The following is a 21,252-nucleotide window of genomic DNA, read 5'->3' as shown; positions in this document are numbered from 1 at the left end:
TAAGAATTTCAGGTTGACACAATTGTAGGCATTGTTGAGGTCAACAACCACAAGAGTAACGTGTTCCTTGTTCTTTTTCTTTGCCACTACCACATTGATGACATCATTTATGCACATCGCTGCAGACTTGTTTTTTTGGTATGCATAAGATCTGCATACCATCTTTTCCAGCCTGGCTTTCACCATGCCATTTACTGTCTTGGCTAGAACCGAAATGAGGGATATGGGTCGAAAATGTTTTAAGTCAGTCAGATCCATGTTTTTTTTCGGTATTGGTACAATTCTGATAGATCTCCATTCGACTGGGAAGTCGCACATAGCCACTCGATGGTTGTAAAAATGTACAAGTTCTGTCTTTATACTAGTGTTAAGAGCACTCAGCATCTCGTATGTGATGTGATCTATTCCTCCTGCCGTTTTTCTGTTTCTGACTAACACAGCCTCTAACTCTTCCAAGGAAAAGAAAGGATTTTCATTGTTCTTGGTTGAGTACATTTCTTCGTCTACATCCTTTGCTTCTGAGGTTATTTGTTCGTTAAGGAATTCCAGGTATGGCCCAGCTTTGTCAGGGTCGAAAATTTCTGGGGTGTCCTCTTGACAGTTTTTTAGATTTCTGAGGAATCTCCAGGCTTCTCTTGAGTTCGATTTTACATTTAACTCTGTTAACTTCCTGGCATAGCTAGTTCTTTTGGCAATTTTAACAGATTTTTTTCATTTAACCTTGAGGTTAACAGCAGAACAATAATTTTGAAAGGAGGGTTCTGAAGCTGCCTTTTTCTGCGACTCTGCAAACTCCCTGAATAATTTGGCTAAATTCTCGTCCCACCATAATTTTGGACATTTGTTTTTGATTTCATAAGTAGCTGCTTTTATTTCCTGTTGGATGTTCTTCGCTAAATTATCCATATCTTTGTCGGCCTCAAACTGGCTTAGCTTTTTCAGTAGCCTGTTTTTGGCAAGGAAAGTTTTGAGTTTGTGTTGATATCCTGCTGTTTCAAAGGTTATTGGGTGATGGTGGCTGCCTCCTAGGTAAAACTTTTCGCATTTCCAATTCTCTATATGAATACCCTTTTTTTATTTGTTTATTTATTAAATTAACAAATTATCTGTTAATAAGGGTACTTAGTTACTAAATGCGGAAAAAGATAAGTTAAAAGTTAGCTAAATTTAAATGATTATAAATATTGCATGCAATTAGTTTAAGAGACAGTTCAGGGGATAGGGTTTGACAGAGGGAGTTATAATTATGGCATAAAACCCTAAAAGGTTCATGATCAGCATAATTAGACCTACATATGGGTAGACGGATAGGCCTAAAAGTACGGGTAGGTCTGGATGGAACGGCCAAGTCAATCTGACCCAAGAGAGTTTGGGAGTCAACAGTCCCAAGAAGGAGCTTGTGCACGAACATTACGCCATTGCATATTCTGCGATGGTGCAACGACGGCAGGTCAATAAGATTTAGCCTAGACCGGTAGGGTGGCAAGATTCTACCCGAGTCCCAGTTAAAGTTCCGAAGGGCAAAAATTAAAAATTGCTTTTGCACGGATTCAATAACAGCCTGCTGCTCTTTATACTGCGGGCTCCACACACAAGAACAATACTCCAATATAGGACGTACTAACGAGATGTACAGTTGTTTCGTAACGTACGGGTCGTCAAACTCCTTGGACCAACGCTTGATGAACGCTAAAACACCCTTAGCTTTATTTACAGTTGCAGCTATATGGGTGTTGAAACACATCTTATGATCAAAAAGGACTCCGAGGTCATTTGAACTCGAAATTCGCTCAAGGACATGATTTCCTAGAACATATGAGACAAAATGAGGAGCGCGACGGTAAAATGTCACTTTGTGAAAGTTAAATCGAGTACAGACCCTGATGTTGAGTCGATGTGTCTTCTGAATGTGAGACTGTGGTCATTTGCTAGACTGTAGCCAGCATTTGACATAGCTTGCATGAGAAAAGTTCCCTTTCCACTGTTGGTTCTGTCTCCAGAAAAGGTATGTCTTGCGTTAAAATCTCCTGCAATTATGACTTTTCTGAATGCATCTAAATATTCAAGGAGATTGTTAATCGCTTGCTTGAAGGATGCAAGAGACAACAAAGGTTCAAAATATACTGAGGTGATAAGAAATTTATCTTTGTTGTTGATGGTTCTCAGTCTTTTAACTCTTAATTCTTTTTTGTAGGCAATCGCCACTCCTCCATAACCGTCCTCTCTATGTTTTTCTAACATATTGAAGTTGGCTAGTTTCCTAAAACGGAGATCGTGAGAGAAAACTTCAGCCAGAATGGCAAAGTCGAAGTTTTCATTGTTTAAGTAGAATACTAGGTCGTTTTTATTGGCTTTAATAGATTGAATGCTATGTTGTAAAAATTTCATATTTATTTAGATGTTTTAAAAAGGTTCGTTTCTCTCTGTTTGTTCATTTTTCTGTCTGCATTATGTTCCATATTGTAATCATTTGTACTGGTCACTTTTTTTGATGGATGTGACACATCATTTGAGTCGACTAAACGAGACAACATGTCAACCATCTGTTGAATGGTAAATTTGTTTTCTTTTAGTTCTTTGTTTTCATAAAATGGTACGTGATTACTAGAATCGCTGGTATATGATTCTAAGTGATAGTGGGGTTTTTGTGCAGGAACCAAAGGTCTCTGCACTAACCTGCTCGCATAACTGTGTTTTTTTAAAACTTCATTTGCTTTAACGTTTTTGTTTTGAACATTTTCCTCATTTATGTCTAGTTTTGGATAGTTTTTTTCATAATTATCTAACAGCGAAAAATTTTGATGGATTGAGTAAGTGCTAAGCACTTCCTTACGCGCGATTTTTTTGATTGTGATTATTTTGTTAATGTCCATCTCCTTTTCCCATACTGGGCACATCAGTCTGTCCCTAGCTGAGTGATTTTTCCCATTGCAAAGGATACACTTGAGACCAGTGCACGACCCATTGCACTCCTTGACTCCGCATTTATAGCACCTCCTAGCTGATTTGCATCTGGTCGAAGTGTGACCAAGTCTGCCACAATTATAACATTGCCTTACTCTGGGAACATATATGCTTACTTTCATCCCACATATCCCAAAAAGAGATACCTTTTCTGGGATGTCTGAACCCTCAAAACCAATTTTGACTGTTTCTAATGGTATGAGCTTGAATGTTTCGTTGTTGTCATCGGTTGAAATTTTCTGCCTTCTTGCTAATCTTTCAATTGACTTAATTTTTATGTTAGAAGTAATATTATCAATAATTTCATTCTCAGAAAAACCGAGGGGCACCCCTTTAATTACTCCATAGGATTCCACATAGTCTTTTGGTATAAATACCACTAAATTAATTTTTTTTTAACTCCTCATTTAAAACTAAATCATTTGCTTCGCTGAAAACCTTAAAATAAATCTTGTATAGTGTAGGCGCAAGAGCTACGATTTCTTTAATTCCTTTGATTTTAAGGTGTCTTATTTTTTTCAAAAAAGAATAAGCCATTTTTGGTGTTTTTGTTTTCGAAGATGGTACTGTTCTTAGTCGATACTAGTACAGCCGCATCACCGATGTGGCACTCACTATACAACACTGTTTCTCTTTCGATACCTACATTTGATGGGTTTATAATCGGATTAGTATTTTTATTCATTTCAGTATTTCCAGTAAAACCATTTATGGCATTTGTGTGAGAATTTTGAACGGTCACACCGTCAGAAGCCTCCACCATTTTGTTACTGTCATCGTCTATCAGCATTTTGTTATTTATGTCTGTATTGGTGTTGTCGCTTTTTTGTTCCTTGCGCATCTTTTTTACTGGGTACTTTTCGTTAGTCAAGCTGTCGAATATGTCCTCTTTCACACCTGAACACAAAGCACTGAAGTTTTTTGCTATTGTTTTTTGGGTTTGAATTTTGACGCTTTTTGCCACCTGATCAGGGGGTTTCAATTTGGCAGACACCGAGTGACCGGCGTCCGCCATACTTGCTGGTTTAACCAGATTGCCAAAGACTTACCTCTCCTTTGGGAAATGAAAAGAGGAATAATTTATATATTGATGAAGATTTGTATGAAATAAACAATGATCCAATTTTTACAATCACTTTTAATTAAGCCTTTGTTGCTTGGAAAAAGTCACTTTTCAGACTGTTAAGAAAAAACACGACCGGTCTCGCTCGCTGATGAAAAGGAAGTGTGGCATTTATTATAAAACAAAATAACCTACAAACAGATGTTTATGTTTTCATGCGAACGAACCGGAACTTGTTTCATACCATAGCTTCAGGGGTGGTAGCAGTGGTTGGTGTCTACGCGAGCCGAGTGAACTATCAATTTTAAATACTGATTCGTTTTATTAATGTTATATAAAGTCAACATTCATAGCTCAAAAAAAAAAACATGTTCGTCGTACTTTCCTCATTGATTGATCAGAATTGAGTTTCTTGCATTGTCTATTACTTCGCTTAGTAAAAATGGTTTCTTTTGTTGGTACTTTTCCACCCCTAGACGTACTTTTGAGCTAGTAATGGTTGAACTGGTTCTTTTCCTCCTCTTTTGTTGTTGCTACTCCGATTTGGTCACTGTTCCAGCGAGAAGCGGCATCGGCTATCGGGACGCGGATTCTCCTTGCGGATTTGTAAACAAATCTGTTAAAAAAAACTGTTAACGAGACTTAAAATATTGAATATCAGCCTGAGAAAGCTTGGGTCATCGTAAAATTTGCCTTATAACAACTATAATCCAGTTAATAAACACGTTGATCGTGTATAAGAAGGTAAGTGCTTATTTTTCTTGAGACTATTATATTTTAAAGTTGTTTTAACTTGTGTACCAGTGTTGGCTCTAGAATATAAGCTACTAATTTGCTGGTTTATTGGAATTACACTTTGTGTGATCCAATTTGGATTGGTTTCGTTTGTCGTCACCATTCCCAAATCATTTGTTTGTGTGTTTCAGAGTTGTCAGGCAGTTTCGTTTTGGATATGTTGATATGTATATAGTATCAAATCAGATCTATCTTTTCGAACGATTATGTTGAAAAATCGACATGTGCCCTTGGCATAAGCACCTGTTCCCAACAGCTTAACAATAGCCATAAGCACATATATATCTGTTGAGCTGTCTGACCTATTGCAGTCGACAACCCTGCTCCACAATATGGTCACAATTATATATTTACATATAAACGTATATGATTTTCCATTATATTTAATATATCACAACCAGAGTTGCAGACCTGGCAACCATGCAAACATTAATATGTTTAATAGATGAATAAAAATGTGCCCCTTTTGCTTTTACTTTTGGCTGAAGCTAGTTTGGTTGAGTTTTATTTTTCGCGCTTTGGCAATGTTATCTTAGATCTTTATAAAGAATGCTATGAAGATTACATGCATGTCCTCAGATCTCTAGAATTTTCGGGAACGTAGATATTTTTCAACCTAACCTCACTTTGTACCAAAATCGATACGTAACCTAAAAAGAATGTGAACGCGTTGCAAAATTGCACACACACACACAGACATTCTGATATACACACGAGCTCTCACACACACAATTGCTTAAGCGGGCGTAATCTTGAGTGTGAGCGAAACAGATATAATGAACATAACGCCCAAGCGGGTCCAGACCGAGCCATAGATGAAATTCCGATTTTTAAAGCCAATTGTCCAGTTTGGCTTTTTTCGTTTTATGCAAAGATGCAAAGATGCATTTATCTATGTATGTTAGTATCTGTTTGCTTGTGCAAACACTTATGAGTAAATCAAATACTATTCGCGGAGAACGGGATATTCTCATATTGTTAGGGAATAGGAATGGGATCATACGCATCCAACTCCCCTGGTAGGACCATAGAGTTAGAGTTACAAGATTCCACAAGAAAATATGGCTATCCTCGCCACAATTTGTTTTTTCGTTGGTCTGGGCTGTTGCTTTTCCACTCTGCTGCTGTATCTTTCGGTTCGTTCTAACAACAGTTTTGTCGTTTTGTGTTCGGCGCTACGCGAACTTTATTCAATTATATGTACATGCATACATACATACATATAGCTGCATATATGTATATATGTATTCTCTTATTCTATCGTACTCTCTTCACCATACTCTCTCGCTCTCATTCCACCTCGCTCACTCTCTCACTCTTCAACTCTATTCTAAACCGGTATCCTGACATGGTCCTAACCATGATGCAATTATACAAGGTGGTCTCGTCGGCAAAAGTTAGTTCCTTAAGGTATGCTAGCAATAAGTGCGAGTGAAGGGCACATAGTATAGGGAGTGTGAGTGAGACGGTATATGTTGATGTTGATTAACCCTTAACAGGCCCGTGGGTTTTAAAATTTTAAAATAAAATGAGTTTACTGATATATTAATATTTAAATTTTATGCAGCCATTAATAATTTTTCTTCAACATTTTTAGTTATATTAAAATGTTCTTTTACATAATATATAAAGATTAATTCTAATTCTGTGGTATTTTTTTTATATGCTTTTTATAATTTTGTTGTTGTCGGGACATAAGGGCTAAGAATATATCAAAAAATTCGTCCGTGAACAACCTTCATCATCAACAAGCAAGCATGCACTGACGATAAGGGACAACACGAACGAACTTCGGCTCCCGACGAGACCACCTTGTATAATTGCATCATGGTCCTAACTGCATTAAAAACCCTAGATTCCAAGTCGTAACGTTAAATTTTGGATTCGGCAGACATTATTTTCATAACACCAGCCCAACCCAACCCCACCCCACCCCTCCCGCTTTTCTATTATGACGCCTAGTTTTACAAACAAAGCTATGTATGTATGTTTGTATACTTTTTAATTTTTGCCCCGGTAATTGGTATTTAGTGTTTAATAATCTTTGAATTCGGAACTAAAAGAAATACTAAATATATTTATTTAATTTACGCTCCCCCCTACATTTCAAGCACCAAATCATACGGTCGTCCCGTTCTCGCAGACTATTCTCACATTTTACCCTCCCACTCGCACACACTCAAGCGCATCTGTTTGTAAAAACGCGGCGCTACCTTTGCCATTATTTTACGTTTGCTTCTTCTTTGCGCTGTTATCAAAACGGTGCGGGGTTCACTCGTCAACCAACGAAGATCCCTGGTCAATTTAAAAAACCCCCTTACCATTACCCCGTACGACCATCCAGTGGGGCAACGACGTCATGAACGAGACTGCCAACTTGCTATGACGAAACCCGTAAAACATCGTTTGCGAGGTGCTGTAGACTCTAGGACATTTTGATGTGCAACTGTGGCCAGACTTCTTTGCTGCCCTACAAAATCAGCACAGACATAGACATATGTACATTATGTACGGCTGGAAATAAGCGTAAGGGCTTTAAGATGGATGTTAAAGTGATTTCCATTGTAGAATTACTATCGTGTCTTATCGTCCCACTTTGACACGCCCTCTTTCCCTAGACCACCGACCTACATACTGCTGTACGTGCTCTCTTCCTCTCTCGCCGTTAGCTGGTTTGACGTTCGGTACGGCACTGTGTTTCAGTGCTGCCGTGAACTCGGCGAGAACTCCAAGTCATTTCGATTTCTTCAAGTGTAGTTAAACTCAAATAATAAAATACCAAGCAAAACAATTCAAGCCGTCCAAGTTTTCTTATAATAAGTAAGTCACCTCAAACAATAATTCGATACAAATGTCCCCATGCCCATGCTCTCCCCTTCTTTAGTAGCAATGACATCGGTTGCACTATGGTGGCGAAATTGGGGACGAATCGACGATCCCAGCCCGCCATACCTATGCATTGTCGCAATTCCTTCAGGTTAGTGGGCGGTCTCAGGTCTTTGACGGCCGCTATCTTGTCAGGGTCGGTATGAATGCCTTCCTCGCTGACCATGTGACCCAGGTATTTTATGCGGCGCTGGAAAAATACGCATTTGTCTGTGTTGATCCGCAGATTGGCCCGGCGCAGTCGCGAGAAGACTCTCTTGACGTTGCGCAAATGTTCCGCGAAATCCTTGCCGACGATGACGATGTCGTCCAGATACGCGAAAGCGAAGGGTTCCATGTCTGCGCCGATGACCGTGTCGAGGGTACGCTGGAACGTGGCTCCCGCGGAATGTATCCCGAAAGGCATTACCTTCCACTGATAGAGGCCTCTTCCGGGCACCGTGAACGCCGTGGCCTCCTTACTGTCATGGGCCATCGGTATCTGCCAGTATCCATTCTTCAGATCCAGCGTGGTGATGAACCGCGCGTTTCGGAGTCTTTCCAGTATATAGTTGATCCTCGGCAACGGGTATGCGTCCGGGACCGAATGTTCGTTTAGTTGTCGATAGTCCACACACATGCGCCACCTCCCGTCCTTTTTGCGGACGAGGACAATGGGGGCGCTGTGGGGACTTCGCGAGGGCTCGATCAGGCCTTCTGCTATCAGCTGGTCGACCTGCTCGTCGATGATCCGACGCATAGCCGGGTTCTTTGGGTAGTACCGTTGCTTTATGGGACGCTGTTCCCTCATAACTATCGTGTGCTCCGTGAGGTCCGTGGTCCCTCGGAGGCCTGCGAGCTTCGGCAGCTCTTCGTCCAGGAATTCCTGGATTTGCGGCGCCACGTCGGGAGGCCAGGGGTCGGGGACTCTTTCTGGCTCCTCTTCGCTTAGCCGGCTGGTTCCGGGAGCGGGGGTCTGGTCTCGGCCCTCGGGGAGTATGGTCATGTCGAACGCGCTTGGCGGTTCGATCCCACGAGGGTACTCCTATATATTAGCGACCACCGGGGTAGTTTCGGGTGTAGGCAGGGCATTTTCGGGACTCCGGCTGAATACATGGGTCGTGTCGTATTCGGCGTGATGCACGAACATGCGGGTCTCGATGATGGCGCTAGTACTAGACCAGTGGCTCGTTCGGGTGACGCAGATTTCCGCTCTGGTGCCTGCTATAGTGAAACCTTCGGCGACGCGGGGAGGGTGGCTCCGGCAGCGCCCCGTGCCGTTGGTGCTGATGAGTTGATCTCCGGCCACGGGCGCGTCGGGGCCCCGGTCGGTGTCTCGAGTGGCTGTTGCTCCTATTCCCGGTTCTCGGCTGGGAAAACTTCGGGCAGTAAGGACGATTTCGGATGTGGGAGTTTCCGTTATCGAAAGGGCTGCGTTACCGCGCTCGCTCGCCGGGGCGGCTAACGTGGTCGTTGTATTCGGCGCTGGGCCGCTGGACGATCGTCGCCGCCGTGGGGGTTCGATCGTTGCTCCGGGCTCTCCACCACTCGTCGAGGACGTTGGACCGGGGGTCCTGGTGGGTCTGTTCGCGTCCCTTGTTGCCTTACCCGAGATTTTGCCCTGGTTGGATGACCTGGGGTCAGGGCGTTCCGTCGGGGTCCTGTGCTTCGTGTTCCTGATTCCTTGTTTGCGTGGCGTATCGTTCGTCGCCTTGGGTTTCGTAGGCGCGTGTTCCGGGGTGTGCACCTGGCTGGCGGTAACTACCGGTGTATTTGTCGCGAGGCGACTGTCGCGGAGTCGGAGGAGGGTGGTGCCATCGTTGTTTCGATGGCGCAGAGGAAGTCCATCCCCACGATGACCTGCTCTAGCATGTTTGGTAACACTAGGAGCGGTATCTGTACTTCGCGTTTGTCCAGTTTAACGAACGCCAACAGAAATTGCGTTATTTCGCGTACCAACCCGTCTGCCAGGCGGATCTGGACGGACGCTTCCCTGAGGCCGGCGTCGTTGCCGAGCTGCCGGCCGAGGTTGGCGCTGACGAAACTCCGGGACGCCCCGGTATCCACAGTGGCCTCTGTGGCCCGTCCTCCTATCGTCAACTTCGCCACTATCCGGCCGTCCTGTGTCTGTAGTGGGTGGCTTAGTTCTGGGTTTGGGGAGGCGTCGTTCCCGGCTGTTCCCGTGCCAGTCGGGGACGCTGATCGTTTCCCGACGAGTCTTGGCGGCAGCAATCGATGGTCCTTACGCCTCGCTTACCGCATTCCCAACAGAACAGGATAGAGGGGTTGGTGCAATTGTGGGAGGCATGGCCGGCTTCGCCGCAGCGGCGACAGGCCATCCGTGGGTTGGCGATGGGGGTGGTGACCATGCGGTGAGCGACTTCCGGCGCTGGAGTGTCGGGTCGGTTTGACGATGGTCTCCTTGCCGGTCCTGCCGTGTCCCATTGGGGCTTCCGAAAGGAGGTCCGGTTTGCTTCGACCTCGTTTTGCATCTGGTGCGTCGTCGGTCTAGTGTATCTTGGGCCGGGCCGAGGGGCAGTGGGAGCAGTGGGGTTATTCCGCTCTTGGATGGATTCGAGCTCCGTAGCTAACATCGTTAGTTGGGCCAAACCTCGCAGTTCGTGTCTTCGCACGTACAGTTGATATGCCGGCAGAGTATTATCATAAATCCTGTTGAGCTCTTGGGCATCATCGTACCCGGCGTGGTGCATGAGCAACCTGAGCTCGATTATGAAGTCCTTGAATAACTCGCCCGTCGCTTGCTTGCGGGCTCGGATCTGATCCTCTAACTATTCGAAATACCGCGGCGGGAGGAAAAAGGACAAAAATTCTTGCCGGAAGTTGACCCACGAGGCGCCTTGCAGCCTGCTGGTGCGGAACCAGCGGTTGGCACGGTCGATAAGGATTTCCGCCATAGCTCGAGGCAAGTGGTTGGTGTCTATCCCGTACGAAAGCGCGCGCTCTTCCAACAGCTCGATGAAAGACAACGGATCATCCTGTCCGTCGAATTGGATCCCCCACCTCCTAATCCGTTCCGCCATCTGGGCAGCTTGACTGTATCGATGGGCTTCCAACGCGTCGTTACCTCCCCGGGGTCTATCGCTTTCAGGGAGGAGCCTCCTCATGGGTGAGGGGCGGACCTCTGGGGACGGGGGTCTTGGGGGGGCGGCTGCGGTCACCACGATGGGCGTGCCGGTTGGTCTGCCTTCGGGGGCCCCAGGGATCTGCAGACCGCTTTTGGGGTCTGCCTTCCGTCTCTCCGCCTGCCCGGAAGTAGAGGGTTGCGGCGACTTTGCGCGTCCCGGTGGTTTGGCGTATTGCCGTTCGAGTTCCGCCAGTCGAATCCAGGCCTCTTGTTCGAGGGGTCCTTCGACCAGCGTGGCGAACCTTTTCCGTAGGTCCTCAACTGTCCCTTCGCGGTCGAACCCGAATTCTTCCGCGAAGGCTTCCAGCTCTTCCCGGCGGCGCTTGTGGATCCAGCCGGTGCTGACCCCCGGATTAACGGTCAATTCGTCCCCGTCGTACTCACCTGATTGTTCCCCCGTATAGGGCTCCATGCTTCTCTTGGTCGTTGCGTCGCTGTTCCTACGGACTGGTTGAGCGTCCGGGATCTTGAGGTACTGTGTTCCCTTTTCTTTTCACTGTCACTTAGTACACGTACACGTAGACTCGTTCGCGATCCTCACCGTTAGAATTGTGGGGATTTGAGCACGGTTACGCGCCGCGGTAGTGGGGTGGGTTTTTTTCTGCGGTCGAGCGATCGGCCGCGTATGCACGTAGGCGTACACGCGGGGGGCTATCTTTCCACCTTTTTTTTTTTGGTCTGTCTCTTGCACTCCTGACTGCCGTGGGTTTTTAATCCACGAACCCCTCGTTAGAGTTTCCTTCGGGTCCCTGCTCGGGCGCCACTTGTAATGTCTCCTCTTCCAGGCTGAGGTAAGCTCAGTCCTGTCCAGGGGTCTTCCTACAAGAAATTTGTAGTTCGCAGGAACTCCGAAAGGGGGGTCGGCTCGTCTTACTGGGCGGACGTGAGGGTCGAGAAGAAAGGCGCGGAGGGAGGCACACCCGCGTGGGTCGAGAGAGAGGCGGGCGCAGGGCGAGGCACACCTGCGTGGGTCGGGAAAGAGGGGTCACAGGGCGAGTCACACCTGTGGGGGTCGAGAGAGGGGCGCAGGGCGTGTCACACCTGCGTGAGGGGGGGGTTTCGAGGATTTGTCGGGTGTTAGTGGAGGGGAGTGTGGCTCGCTGGCGAGTAGTTGTTGGTAAGGGGGACCGGGGAGGGGTTTGGATCCCCAAAAATGACTTACACGGGGTTGGTTCTCGTTACAATAATGATTTATTAGCTTGCTGGTTATACAGGTAATTTGTTACATTGAATATTTTTTGTTGTTTCGTCACGTTCCCGGAAGGATTCTTAACTTGTATCTTAGTTGTCACGCGGGACAACGTCTATTCTCGGCCCGGGTCTCCGCGTAAGTGAAGTCTGCTCGGCACTTACGCGCTCGGGAAAACTTCGCTGGGTCTCCGCGTAAGTGAAGTCTGCTCGGCTGCCGCCGATCTCTAACTTATCAGTATCTACGTGTCTTCGTCTTCGTCGGCTTCGGATTGGCTGCCGCTTCGCGGAGCGTCCCGAAGCCGCGAAGGTAAGAGGCGTGGGTTCTTATCGGCTAGTCTGTGCTTCGGGAGCTTAAGTTTAGAGTTGGGGGTAATGTGTTGGCCCGGTGGGGAGTTGTCACCGGCTAACGGTTCGTGTCTCGGGAGCTTATGGCTAAACGCGGGGCAATGTGTTGGTGTGGGGGGCGTTCTTACCGGCTAATTGTCAGTGCTTCGGGAGCTTTTCGTTAGAGGTGGGGGTAATGTGTTGGTACGAGAATGTGGGATTGGCTGTCGTGAAACGGTAGGCGAAACGATATGGGGAATGAGTTTCTTTATTGGTGGTACATTTATCGTATGCATTCTCTGTTCTTAAGGCTAAGTAACGATATATTTAAGGGAAACTGGAGATATAAAAAGGGGAAAAATGAGGCGGTGACGATCCCGCGATGTAGCGCGCTGTGACGAACCTTCCTAAGGTTCGTTACAAGGCAATGACTGCACTCTACACATGCAAAAAAGCTATTGGGCTAAGATGGGGTATGATCCCAAGCATAGTCCAATGGATATATCAAGCTATAGTTAGACCAATACTACTCTACGGAGTTACGGTGTGGTGGCCGGCCCTATCAAAAAGGGCGATCACCAAGCAACTGGGCAAAGTCCAGCGGACTGCCGCCCTATGCATCAGCGGAGCTCTTCGCACCACCCCAAATGATGCGCTAAATGCCATCCTATGCCTACAGAGCCTTGACCTCGCAGGAAAGGAACGGGCAGAAGCAGCAGCAATACGTCTAAGAGACTCAGATCAATGGGTGACACAGTGCATAGGTCACTCAGCCATATTAAATAATAGCAGTCCCGTCCCCTCAAAAACAGACTACCAAGTTCCAAGAGAGTACACAGACACTCCCTTCGACACAATCATCCCTCACAGAGACGAATGGCTCGAGGGACTCCCAGGCCCAGATGGGGCCATAAACATCTTCACAGATGGATCAAAGCTGGACGACAGAGTCGGAGGGGGAATCTACTCTGAACAGCTAAACATAAGGCATTCCTTCAGACTCCCAGATCATTGCAGTGTCTTTCAAGCGGAAGTCATAGCAATCAGGGAGGCTCTAGACTGCCTACAAGCGGCTGCCGTCACGGCAACCAAGCTAAACATTTATAGCGACAGCCAGGCTGCGATCAAATCGCTAAGCGCGATTTCCTCGAACTCGGCCACCGTGGCAGACTGCCGCAAATCTCTGCACGAGATGGCTCAGCAATTTGCTATTAGCCTGATTTGGGTCCCGGGCCACCGGGACATCGAGGGCAACTGTATAGCGGAAGAGCTGGCCAGATCTGGCACTACAATCCCCCTTCTCCAAGACAAGGAGGATATCTGTATGCCAATGGCCACCTGTTAGCTCATTATAAGGGAGCAATACAAGCGACTAAAAAACGATATGTGGCAAACAGTGCCACGATGTCGCACAACTCGGCAAACATGGCCGACCATGGACATGAAGCGCACCTCCGAGCTCCTCAAGTTAAGCAGGAAAAGGTGCAACGTAGTCACACGTTCCCTCACGGGACACTGGCTAATAGGCACCCACGCTAACAGGCTGGGGGCCCCACATAACGATTTTTGTCGTAGCTGTAGAGACGAGGAAGAGGAGGAGATAGTGGAACATCTGTTCTGCTCCTGCCCAGCTCTCAGCAGAAGAAGGCTACAGCACCTGGGCTCAGCCTTTCTACACGACATCTCAGAGATGTCCAAACTATGTCCCAGGAGGATAGCGAACTTTGTGAGAGCATCTGGATGGGATAATTGCTGACAGGAAGTCTCACAACGCGGGAAGGAAATGATCCTATGCGGTATCACAACGGGCCGAAACCGGCCTAAGTGTGACGGGTTCCGAGCGAGCCCGGCAGCCGCCTCAACCTAACCTAACCTTGCGTCTGTATCCGCCCCGTTGACCGACCTATTAAAGCCGAAGCAAAAATTCGTGATGACAACAGAAGGCAAGGAAGCTTTTGAGCGGTTAAAGGGCATGCTTTTCAGTGCTCCGGTCTTGCAAAGTCCGGACTTCAGCAAACCATTTTTTATACATTGCGACGCCAGTAAAAGCGGGGTAGGCGGAGTACTGGTACAGAAGTCGGTCGAAGGGGAAGAACTGCCGATAGCCTTTGTTTCGAAGAAGCTTAACAAAGCCCAAAGAAACTATACGGTTACAGAGCAGGAATGTCTCGCTGCTCTGGTGAGCATAAAAAGATTCAGAGCCTATGTAGAGGGTCAGGAGTTCACTGTAATTACGGATCACGCCTCGCTGAAATGGCTCATGTCTCAAAGTGATTTGAATTCGAGGTTAGCGAGTTGGGCTTTAAAACTGCAAGGTTTCCGGTTCAGTATCCAACACAGAAGAGGGAAGCTGAATGTTGTTCCGGATGCCTTGTCCAGGGTCCCATATGACCAAGTGGCTGCAGTGGATTTCAGCAATGGCTTGCTGGTGGACATTGAGTCAGCTCATTTCAAATCGGGAGAATATTTGGAACTGATGGAGGGAATTAAGAGCAATATGGCTCAACTGCCCGACCTTAAAATAGTTGATTCTCTGATCTATCGGCGATCCGAGCATGGAAAAGGAGACATCCTTAACGACGCGTTTGTTTGGAAGTTGTGGGTACCCAGGGGGATGGTCAAAGAAGTGCTAAAGAGAGCACACGATGATCCGCTGGCTTCCCATGGTGGAGTCCACAAGACACTCGAGCGGATCCGGAGTTATTATTTCTGGCCCGGACTCGTCAATGACGTAAAAGACTACGTGGCAGCCTGCGAGCAATGTAAAATGTCAAAAGCTCCAAACGCTCCGTTACGTCCACCGATGGAAAAAGCGGCCGAGTCGCAAAGGTTCTTCCAGCGTCTCTATATTGATTTCTTAGGTCCGTATCATAGGTCTCGCAGTGGAAATATAGGAATTTTTATTGTCCTGGACCATTATTCGAAATTTGTTTTCCTCAAGGCTGTAAAAAAATTAAATTCTGATGTTGTGCTGAGGTATTTAGAGGAGGAGTTATTCTATACTTTCGGAGTTCCAGAGGGAATTGTATCTGACAACGGATCGCAATTTCGATCCGAGAAGTTTCAAGGCCTGCTCAAAAGGCATCGAATAACGCACACGCTAACAGCTGTCCACGCTCCCCAAGCCAATGCTTCGGAGCGAGTCAACCGTTCGGTCATCGCTGCCATTCGGTCGTATATTCGCAGTGACCAGAAAGACTGGGATGAGAGTCTTAGCAAAATATGCTGTGCGTTGAGGTCGGCGGTTCACTCAGGGTTAGGATCCACGCCCTACTATATGGTTTTCGGCCAGCAGATGGTGTCTTCAGGAGAGGACAAGGCAGCGACCTTCACACGTGAGGATTCATTGGATATCGTCAGAAAGAGAGCGTGTGAAGTGATGCGGAAGCAATGGGAGCAAAATCGACGGCATTATGACCCGAGGGCACAGGAAGTATCGTACCAGGTGGGGCAGGAAGTGCTACGGCGAAATTTTAAACAAAGCCATTTTCAAGTCGGCTACAACGCTAAGCTAGGGCCAATGTTTCTTAAGGCGCGAGTTAGACGGAAAGTGGGGAACTCGATTTATGAGCTGGAAGATCTGCAAGGAAAGCTCATCGGAAGGTACCACGGGAAGGATATCCGGAAAGTGTAGCTACAAGCCAGTCAGCCTTGTGGATTCCTCAAGGCAGGCAATATCCCCACGTCTGACTTTGGCAGGGGGGATTTTGTAAGAGGCTTGTAGCTGAGCTAAGGGCGAAAACTAAATGGACCGCCAACGGCGTTGTATGGGCAGCCATAGTCTCGCTGCTACAGGGGGTTTTGGAGTCAGGGGCTCTAAAACGGTGCTCTGAAAGGTTGGCTCCCTCTGGGGGTGAGTTAGTGCTGATGGCAGTTGAAGAGAAAGAGGAGAAAGCGATGACATTCGAACGTCATCCAGCGGATCCGGCCGGTCTCATAGTGGATGGGAGCGTGTCCATCTTCCTTTTGGAATTTGGATGTCGAGCGACCAACATCGCCCCGAACAGGCTCAGCAAAAATCATTAAGGAAAAAGTTCCAAAGTCAAGAAAAGAATATTGTCAAAGCGCGAGTGGTATCCAGCAGCAGCAAAGCAAAAGTCGCGGGACTAGGAAAACTGAAGCTAGGTCGGCCACTGGGGCCAAGATTGACGGGTAAGAGGAACAAAAAGTGGGATACCACAGATCTTTCGGGGCCGAATACGATAGACGGTTCTTTCTCCCTGCACTAGATTTGGCGCCTAGCAATTTGGGCTGGCGAAGCAGCGGCGCTCCAAGCAGCTGATCCGTCGCAGCACAGAGCGAGGGAGCAGAGACGCAGAAAAATTCTGAGAGGCTCGACCTTCGCGGGCAGCCGGATCGACGTCGGTGCGGCGGCGGCCACAAAGCGGGACGGTCGATAATCCGCGATAGCGGAAAGTTCAGCAACCGGCGAAATACGAACGGAGAAAAAGGAGGAAAATCGCTCAAATCCTACCTAAACGTGCCGTATGCCAAATTAAGTTAACAAGGCCCAATTAAGATCCGCAGTTTACATAGTGAAGGAAGGTGTTAGTGTGTTGTTGGAATTCAATACTCAGAGCTGCAAGGGTAATGCCCCAAAACAAATAAAGAGGGCGAGCGGAGCCAAAGGTGATGCGCGCATAGGAAGAGAGTGAAAGCGGGGGAGAGAGAACACGCAAGCAGAAAAGGAAGAGCCCAATAGGAGAGCGAGCGAGCTATAAAAACGCTCGCCAGCAACGGAGCCAAAGGGGGCTGGCGATAAGCCGAGAGAAGTAACATAAGTTAACATAAGAGTAAGCAGAATAGTACCGAGCAGGAGAACAGCTATTTAAGTTTGCATATATATACATAAAACGAGGGGGAACGTTGTGAGTTGCTGCGGACACCGCAACTCTACGGTTATACCCGATACTAAGTCAGTATGGCTCTCCTCCGGCAGACGCCGCTAATATTAAACGACACGACAGAGTGCGTGCGAGAGAGACAGAAAATCAGTCTGAGCGTGACGTCGGGCGCTGCGTAGCCACTGCAAATTGATTTGTTCCTATTGGCTATAAAAATAATCTGATCTGATCCAGATTCAGCAATCTGATAGATATGGTCATTATCTATGATTCTGCGTTTTTAGTTTTCTCGAATGTGCAATATTGTGGATGCAACAGATTTTCGTCCTTTGTGTGGGCGGAAGGGAGTGGGGCGAAATTTTAAGATACACGTTTTATAGTAAGATCTAACAGGAGTGCGGATACCAAATTTGGTTACTCTGAGATTTTTGAATATCCCCAGATTTTCGTCCTTTGCGGGGGCGGAAGGGGGTGTGGCGAAATTTTGAAACAAACTCGTCTCGGTCCGATATATTAGGAGTGTGGATACCAAATTTGGTTGCTCTAGCTTTTGTAGTCTCTGAGATCTAGGCGCTAATGTTTTACTCTAAGCAAAGCCGCCTATGCTACGTGTGTGTTAGAGAGAGACAGGGCGAGAAAGAATGAAATTGTTTTCTTGATGCTGGCTATAATAATTATACGATCTGGTTCAGATTTCGCACTCTAGAAGATATACTCATCTTCTACGATTCTGCGTTTTTAGTTTTCTCGTATCTTTAAAATTGTGGATGCCACAGATTTTCGCTCTTTGTGGGGGCGGAAGTGGGCGGGGCAAAGTTTTGAAATATTCTTGTAGCAGTGACATATCACAGAAATCTGGATCCAAAACATCGTTGCTCTCGCTCTTATAGTCTTTGAGCACTAGGCGCTGAAGGGGACGGACAGACGGACAGACAGACATGGCTCAATCGACTCGGCTATTGATGCTGATCAAGAATATATATACTTTATGGGGTCGGAAACGATTCCTTTTGGACGTTACACACATCCACTTTTACCACAAATCTAATATACCCCAATACTCATTTTGAGTATCGGGTATAATAAATAGATAACCTTCCATGCACAGATCAAAACAAAAACGAGGGGGAACGTTGTGAGTTGCTGCGGACACCGCAACTCTACGGTTATACCCGATACTAAGTCAGTATGGCTCTCCTCCGGCAGACACCGCTAATATTAAACGACACGACAAAGAGTGCGTGCGAGAGAGACAGAAAATCAGTCTGAGCGTGACGTCGGGCGCTGCGTAGCCACTGCAGATTGATTTGTTCCTATTGGCTATAAAAATGATCTGATCTGATCCAGATTCAGCAATCTGATAGATATGGTCATTATATATGATTCTGCGTTTTTAGTTTTCTCGAAAGTGCAATATTGGATGCAACAGATTTTCGTCTTTTGCGGGGGCAGAAGGGGGTGGGGCGAAATTTTGAGATACACGTTTTATAGTAAGATCTAACAGGAGTGCGGATACCAAATTTGGTTACTCTAGCCTTAATAGTCTCTGAGATTTTTGAATATCCCCAGATTTTCGTCCTTTGCGGGGGCGAAAGGGGTGTGGCGAAATTTTGAAACAAACTCGTCTCGGTCCGATATATTAGGAGTGTGGATACCAAATTTGGTTGCTCTAGCTTTTGTAGTCTCTGAGATCTAGGCGCTAATGTTTTACTCTAAGCAAAGCCGCCTATGCTACGTGTGTGTTAGAGAGAGACAGGGCGAGAAAAAATGAAATTGTTTTCTTGATGCTGGCTATAATAATAATACGATCCAATTCAGATTCCGCAGTCTTAAAGATATGGTCATTCTCTACAACTCTACGTTTTTGGTTTTCTCATATCTTTAAAATTGTGGATGTCACAGATTTTCGTCCTTTGTGGGGGCGGAAGTGGGCGGGGCGAAGTTTTGAAATATTTTTGTAGCAGTGACATATCACAGAAGTCTGGATCCAAAACATCGTTGCTCTCGCTCTTATAGTCTTTGAGCACTAGGCGCTGAAGGGGATAGTCATGGGTGGGGGGGGGGGCGGGAGGCGGGGTTGGTGTGTGGGGACAGAAACGTGTCTCCAGTCGGTGTTCCGCTGACGGTTCCTTGGTTCCGCTGACGGTTCTCGCACCAGTTTTCCGGCCTGGCCAGTACCGGGATGCTGCTGCCGATGTCCGCCGCTTCTGCTCATGTTGATGCCTGCCGCTGATGTCTTGGTGCGGCCTCCAGTATTCTCCACCGGAAACTTCCTTTTTTTCTTTCTCGCCCCGTTTCCTTTTCTCCCACGCAAGTCTGCCACTGCTTCCCAGGATCCACTATAGATGCCGCTGTCTCTTTCTTCTCCAGCCCTGATACCTATCGGCTCTCTCCAAAACCGCCCATAACAACATACATCCTCATTTTTGATATTCCGTCGACTATTACTAGCTAGATAGAATACTGAGCCTTGCCCAAATCATTTTATTGGATTAAGAAATCAATTTCCTACTTGACTGGATTGTTTTGGCGGATTTATTATATACCAAAATATACAGTCTCATTTTAAAAATATACCGTAAATATACTAGCGAAATCAAGTTCTATTTTACATATTCCTCGCTTTTGATATTCCGTGGAATATTACTAGCTTGATAGAACCATCAACTCTGCCCAAATAATTTTATCCGATTAATGAATCAATTTTCTACTTGACTGGCTTATTTTAAATACTTAAATCTTACCCCTGCCCACATAATTTATAATTTATTCCGTGCCATGTGGTGCGACTATGTTGCTCATTTATCGGAGCTGGTTCACTTATGGATGACAGCTGACTACTCAAGAACTGGTCCATTTCCACGGTGTTCCACTCCAGTTGCTAAAAGGAAAATACGAAATTAAATAATAATTAAAATAGAATCAGTGTTTTATTTGGACAATACTATACTACTATACTATACTACTACTATACTATACCATACTAAAGGGCTGGCCAAAAATTATGACTTAAAGATTCACTGCCGCAAGCAAGTCGCTTATTGAATGGGCGTATTGAATGCCAAATCGATTGCTACGCAAATAAAAAATCAAACAAAAGAAAACTTTACAAAAAGGAAACAGCAAAAATGTTAATGTAATCAAATAACAGAGAAAGTGCATTCCGGCCAACAGCAACAATCAAGCTAATGAGGGTGAGGTGGCCACATGTGTGGGCGTGAGTATCGTACGAGTCTGCCAAAAGGTCAACAGAACTAAAGCATGGTCCACTTAAACTTACAGGTCTACGAACGTCACTTGATAGCACCATTGACATGAACAACCCCCCTCGGACCGTGTCGGAGGAGAAATCAATCAGCAGAGCACACAAATGACCAACTCAGAGGAACGAAAAAGCAATAATTAGCAACGTAATTAGTAGCAAGCCCGATATTCTTCCAAAACTTAAGGTCAAAATTGCGCATCGCCATGTTTTCCGAAGCATATGACACCGATGAGCTGGACACCATCGCCGATGTCATGGGACTCCGCTCACAGGCTCGACTAAACACATTTCGCGAAATGTGGTACCACTTATTTCTGTGGGCCCTCTTCTCATCCATTTTTATCCACACCTGTGCCGCCCTCGTGGCGTTTGTCACGCTTCGAAAGCATAAATTCGGTCGATTCTTCTCCATACTAATTCTGGTCATGGGATTCTTGTGCCCGGCTTCTAGTGGGATCATTAGCAGTGCGGTGATTGCATTTGTGCATCGCGCTTCCAGCCTGCCCATGTCGCCTATTTATGCAATGGTCTGGGGTCTTGGACAGACTATAGTCTCGGCGTGCCTGGGCTTCACCCGAATCTTGGCCACGCTCTAGATTATGGTCTGAAATTTCATCATAGAACGTTCGTCGCTTGCTATTTTTTTTGTTGTAATCATTATCATACTTTTTATACCCGATACTCAAAATGAGTATTGGGGTATATTAGATTTGTGGTAAAAGTGGATGTGTGTAACGTCCAGAAGGAATCGTTTCCGACCCCATAAAGTATATATATTCTTGATCAGCATCAATAG

General features: G+C 46.3%; 2 protein-coding genes and 1 long non-coding RNA gene across 3 annotated transcripts in view; 2 read left to right on the top strand and 1 right to left on the bottom strand.

The window, feature by feature from the left end:
- Positions 1–4,364, bottom strand: part of LOC117194156 (transmembrane protein 223-like) — a 50,765-nt gene extending 46,401 nt beyond the window's left edge. Inside the window, exon 1 of the mRNA XM_033398812.1 lies at positions 4,199–4,364. The gene's annotated coding sequence lies outside the window, so the exon portion shown is untranslated. The remainder of the gene's footprint in view (positions 1–4,198) is intronic.
- Positions 4,365–16,281: 11,917 nt separating this feature from the next.
- On the top strand, positions 16,282–16,712 carry LOC117194138. Its single transcript, XR_004474749.1, has 2 exons — positions 16,282–16,499; positions 16,577–16,712. It is a non-coding gene; the product is annotated as an uncharacterized LOC117194138 (long non-coding RNA).
- Positions 16,713–20,077: 3,365 nt separating this feature from the next.
- LOC117193726 (transmembrane protein 170B-like) lies at positions 20,078–21,105 on the top strand. Its single transcript, XM_033398451.1, has 2 exons — positions 20,078–20,408; positions 20,474–21,105. The coding sequence occupies exon 2, from the start codon at positions 20,660–20,662 to the stop codon at positions 21,050–21,052; it is 393 nt and encodes a 130-aa protein (XP_033254342.1). The 5' UTR covers positions 20,078–20,408; positions 20,474–20,659; the 3' UTR covers positions 21,053–21,105.
- Positions 21,106–21,252: the final 147 nt, after the last annotated feature.

Source organism: Drosophila miranda (assembly GCF_003369915.1).
Source record: "Drosophila miranda strain MSH22 chromosome Y unlocalized genomic scaffold, D.miranda_PacBio2.1 Contig_Y2_pilon, whole genome shotgun sequence".
Taxonomy (NCBI): Eukaryota; Metazoa; Arthropoda; class Insecta; order Diptera; family Drosophilidae; genus Drosophila; species Drosophila miranda.
The sequence above is the reverse complement of the archived record's forward strand: the minus strand, read 5'-3'. Positions and strand labels throughout refer to the sequence as shown.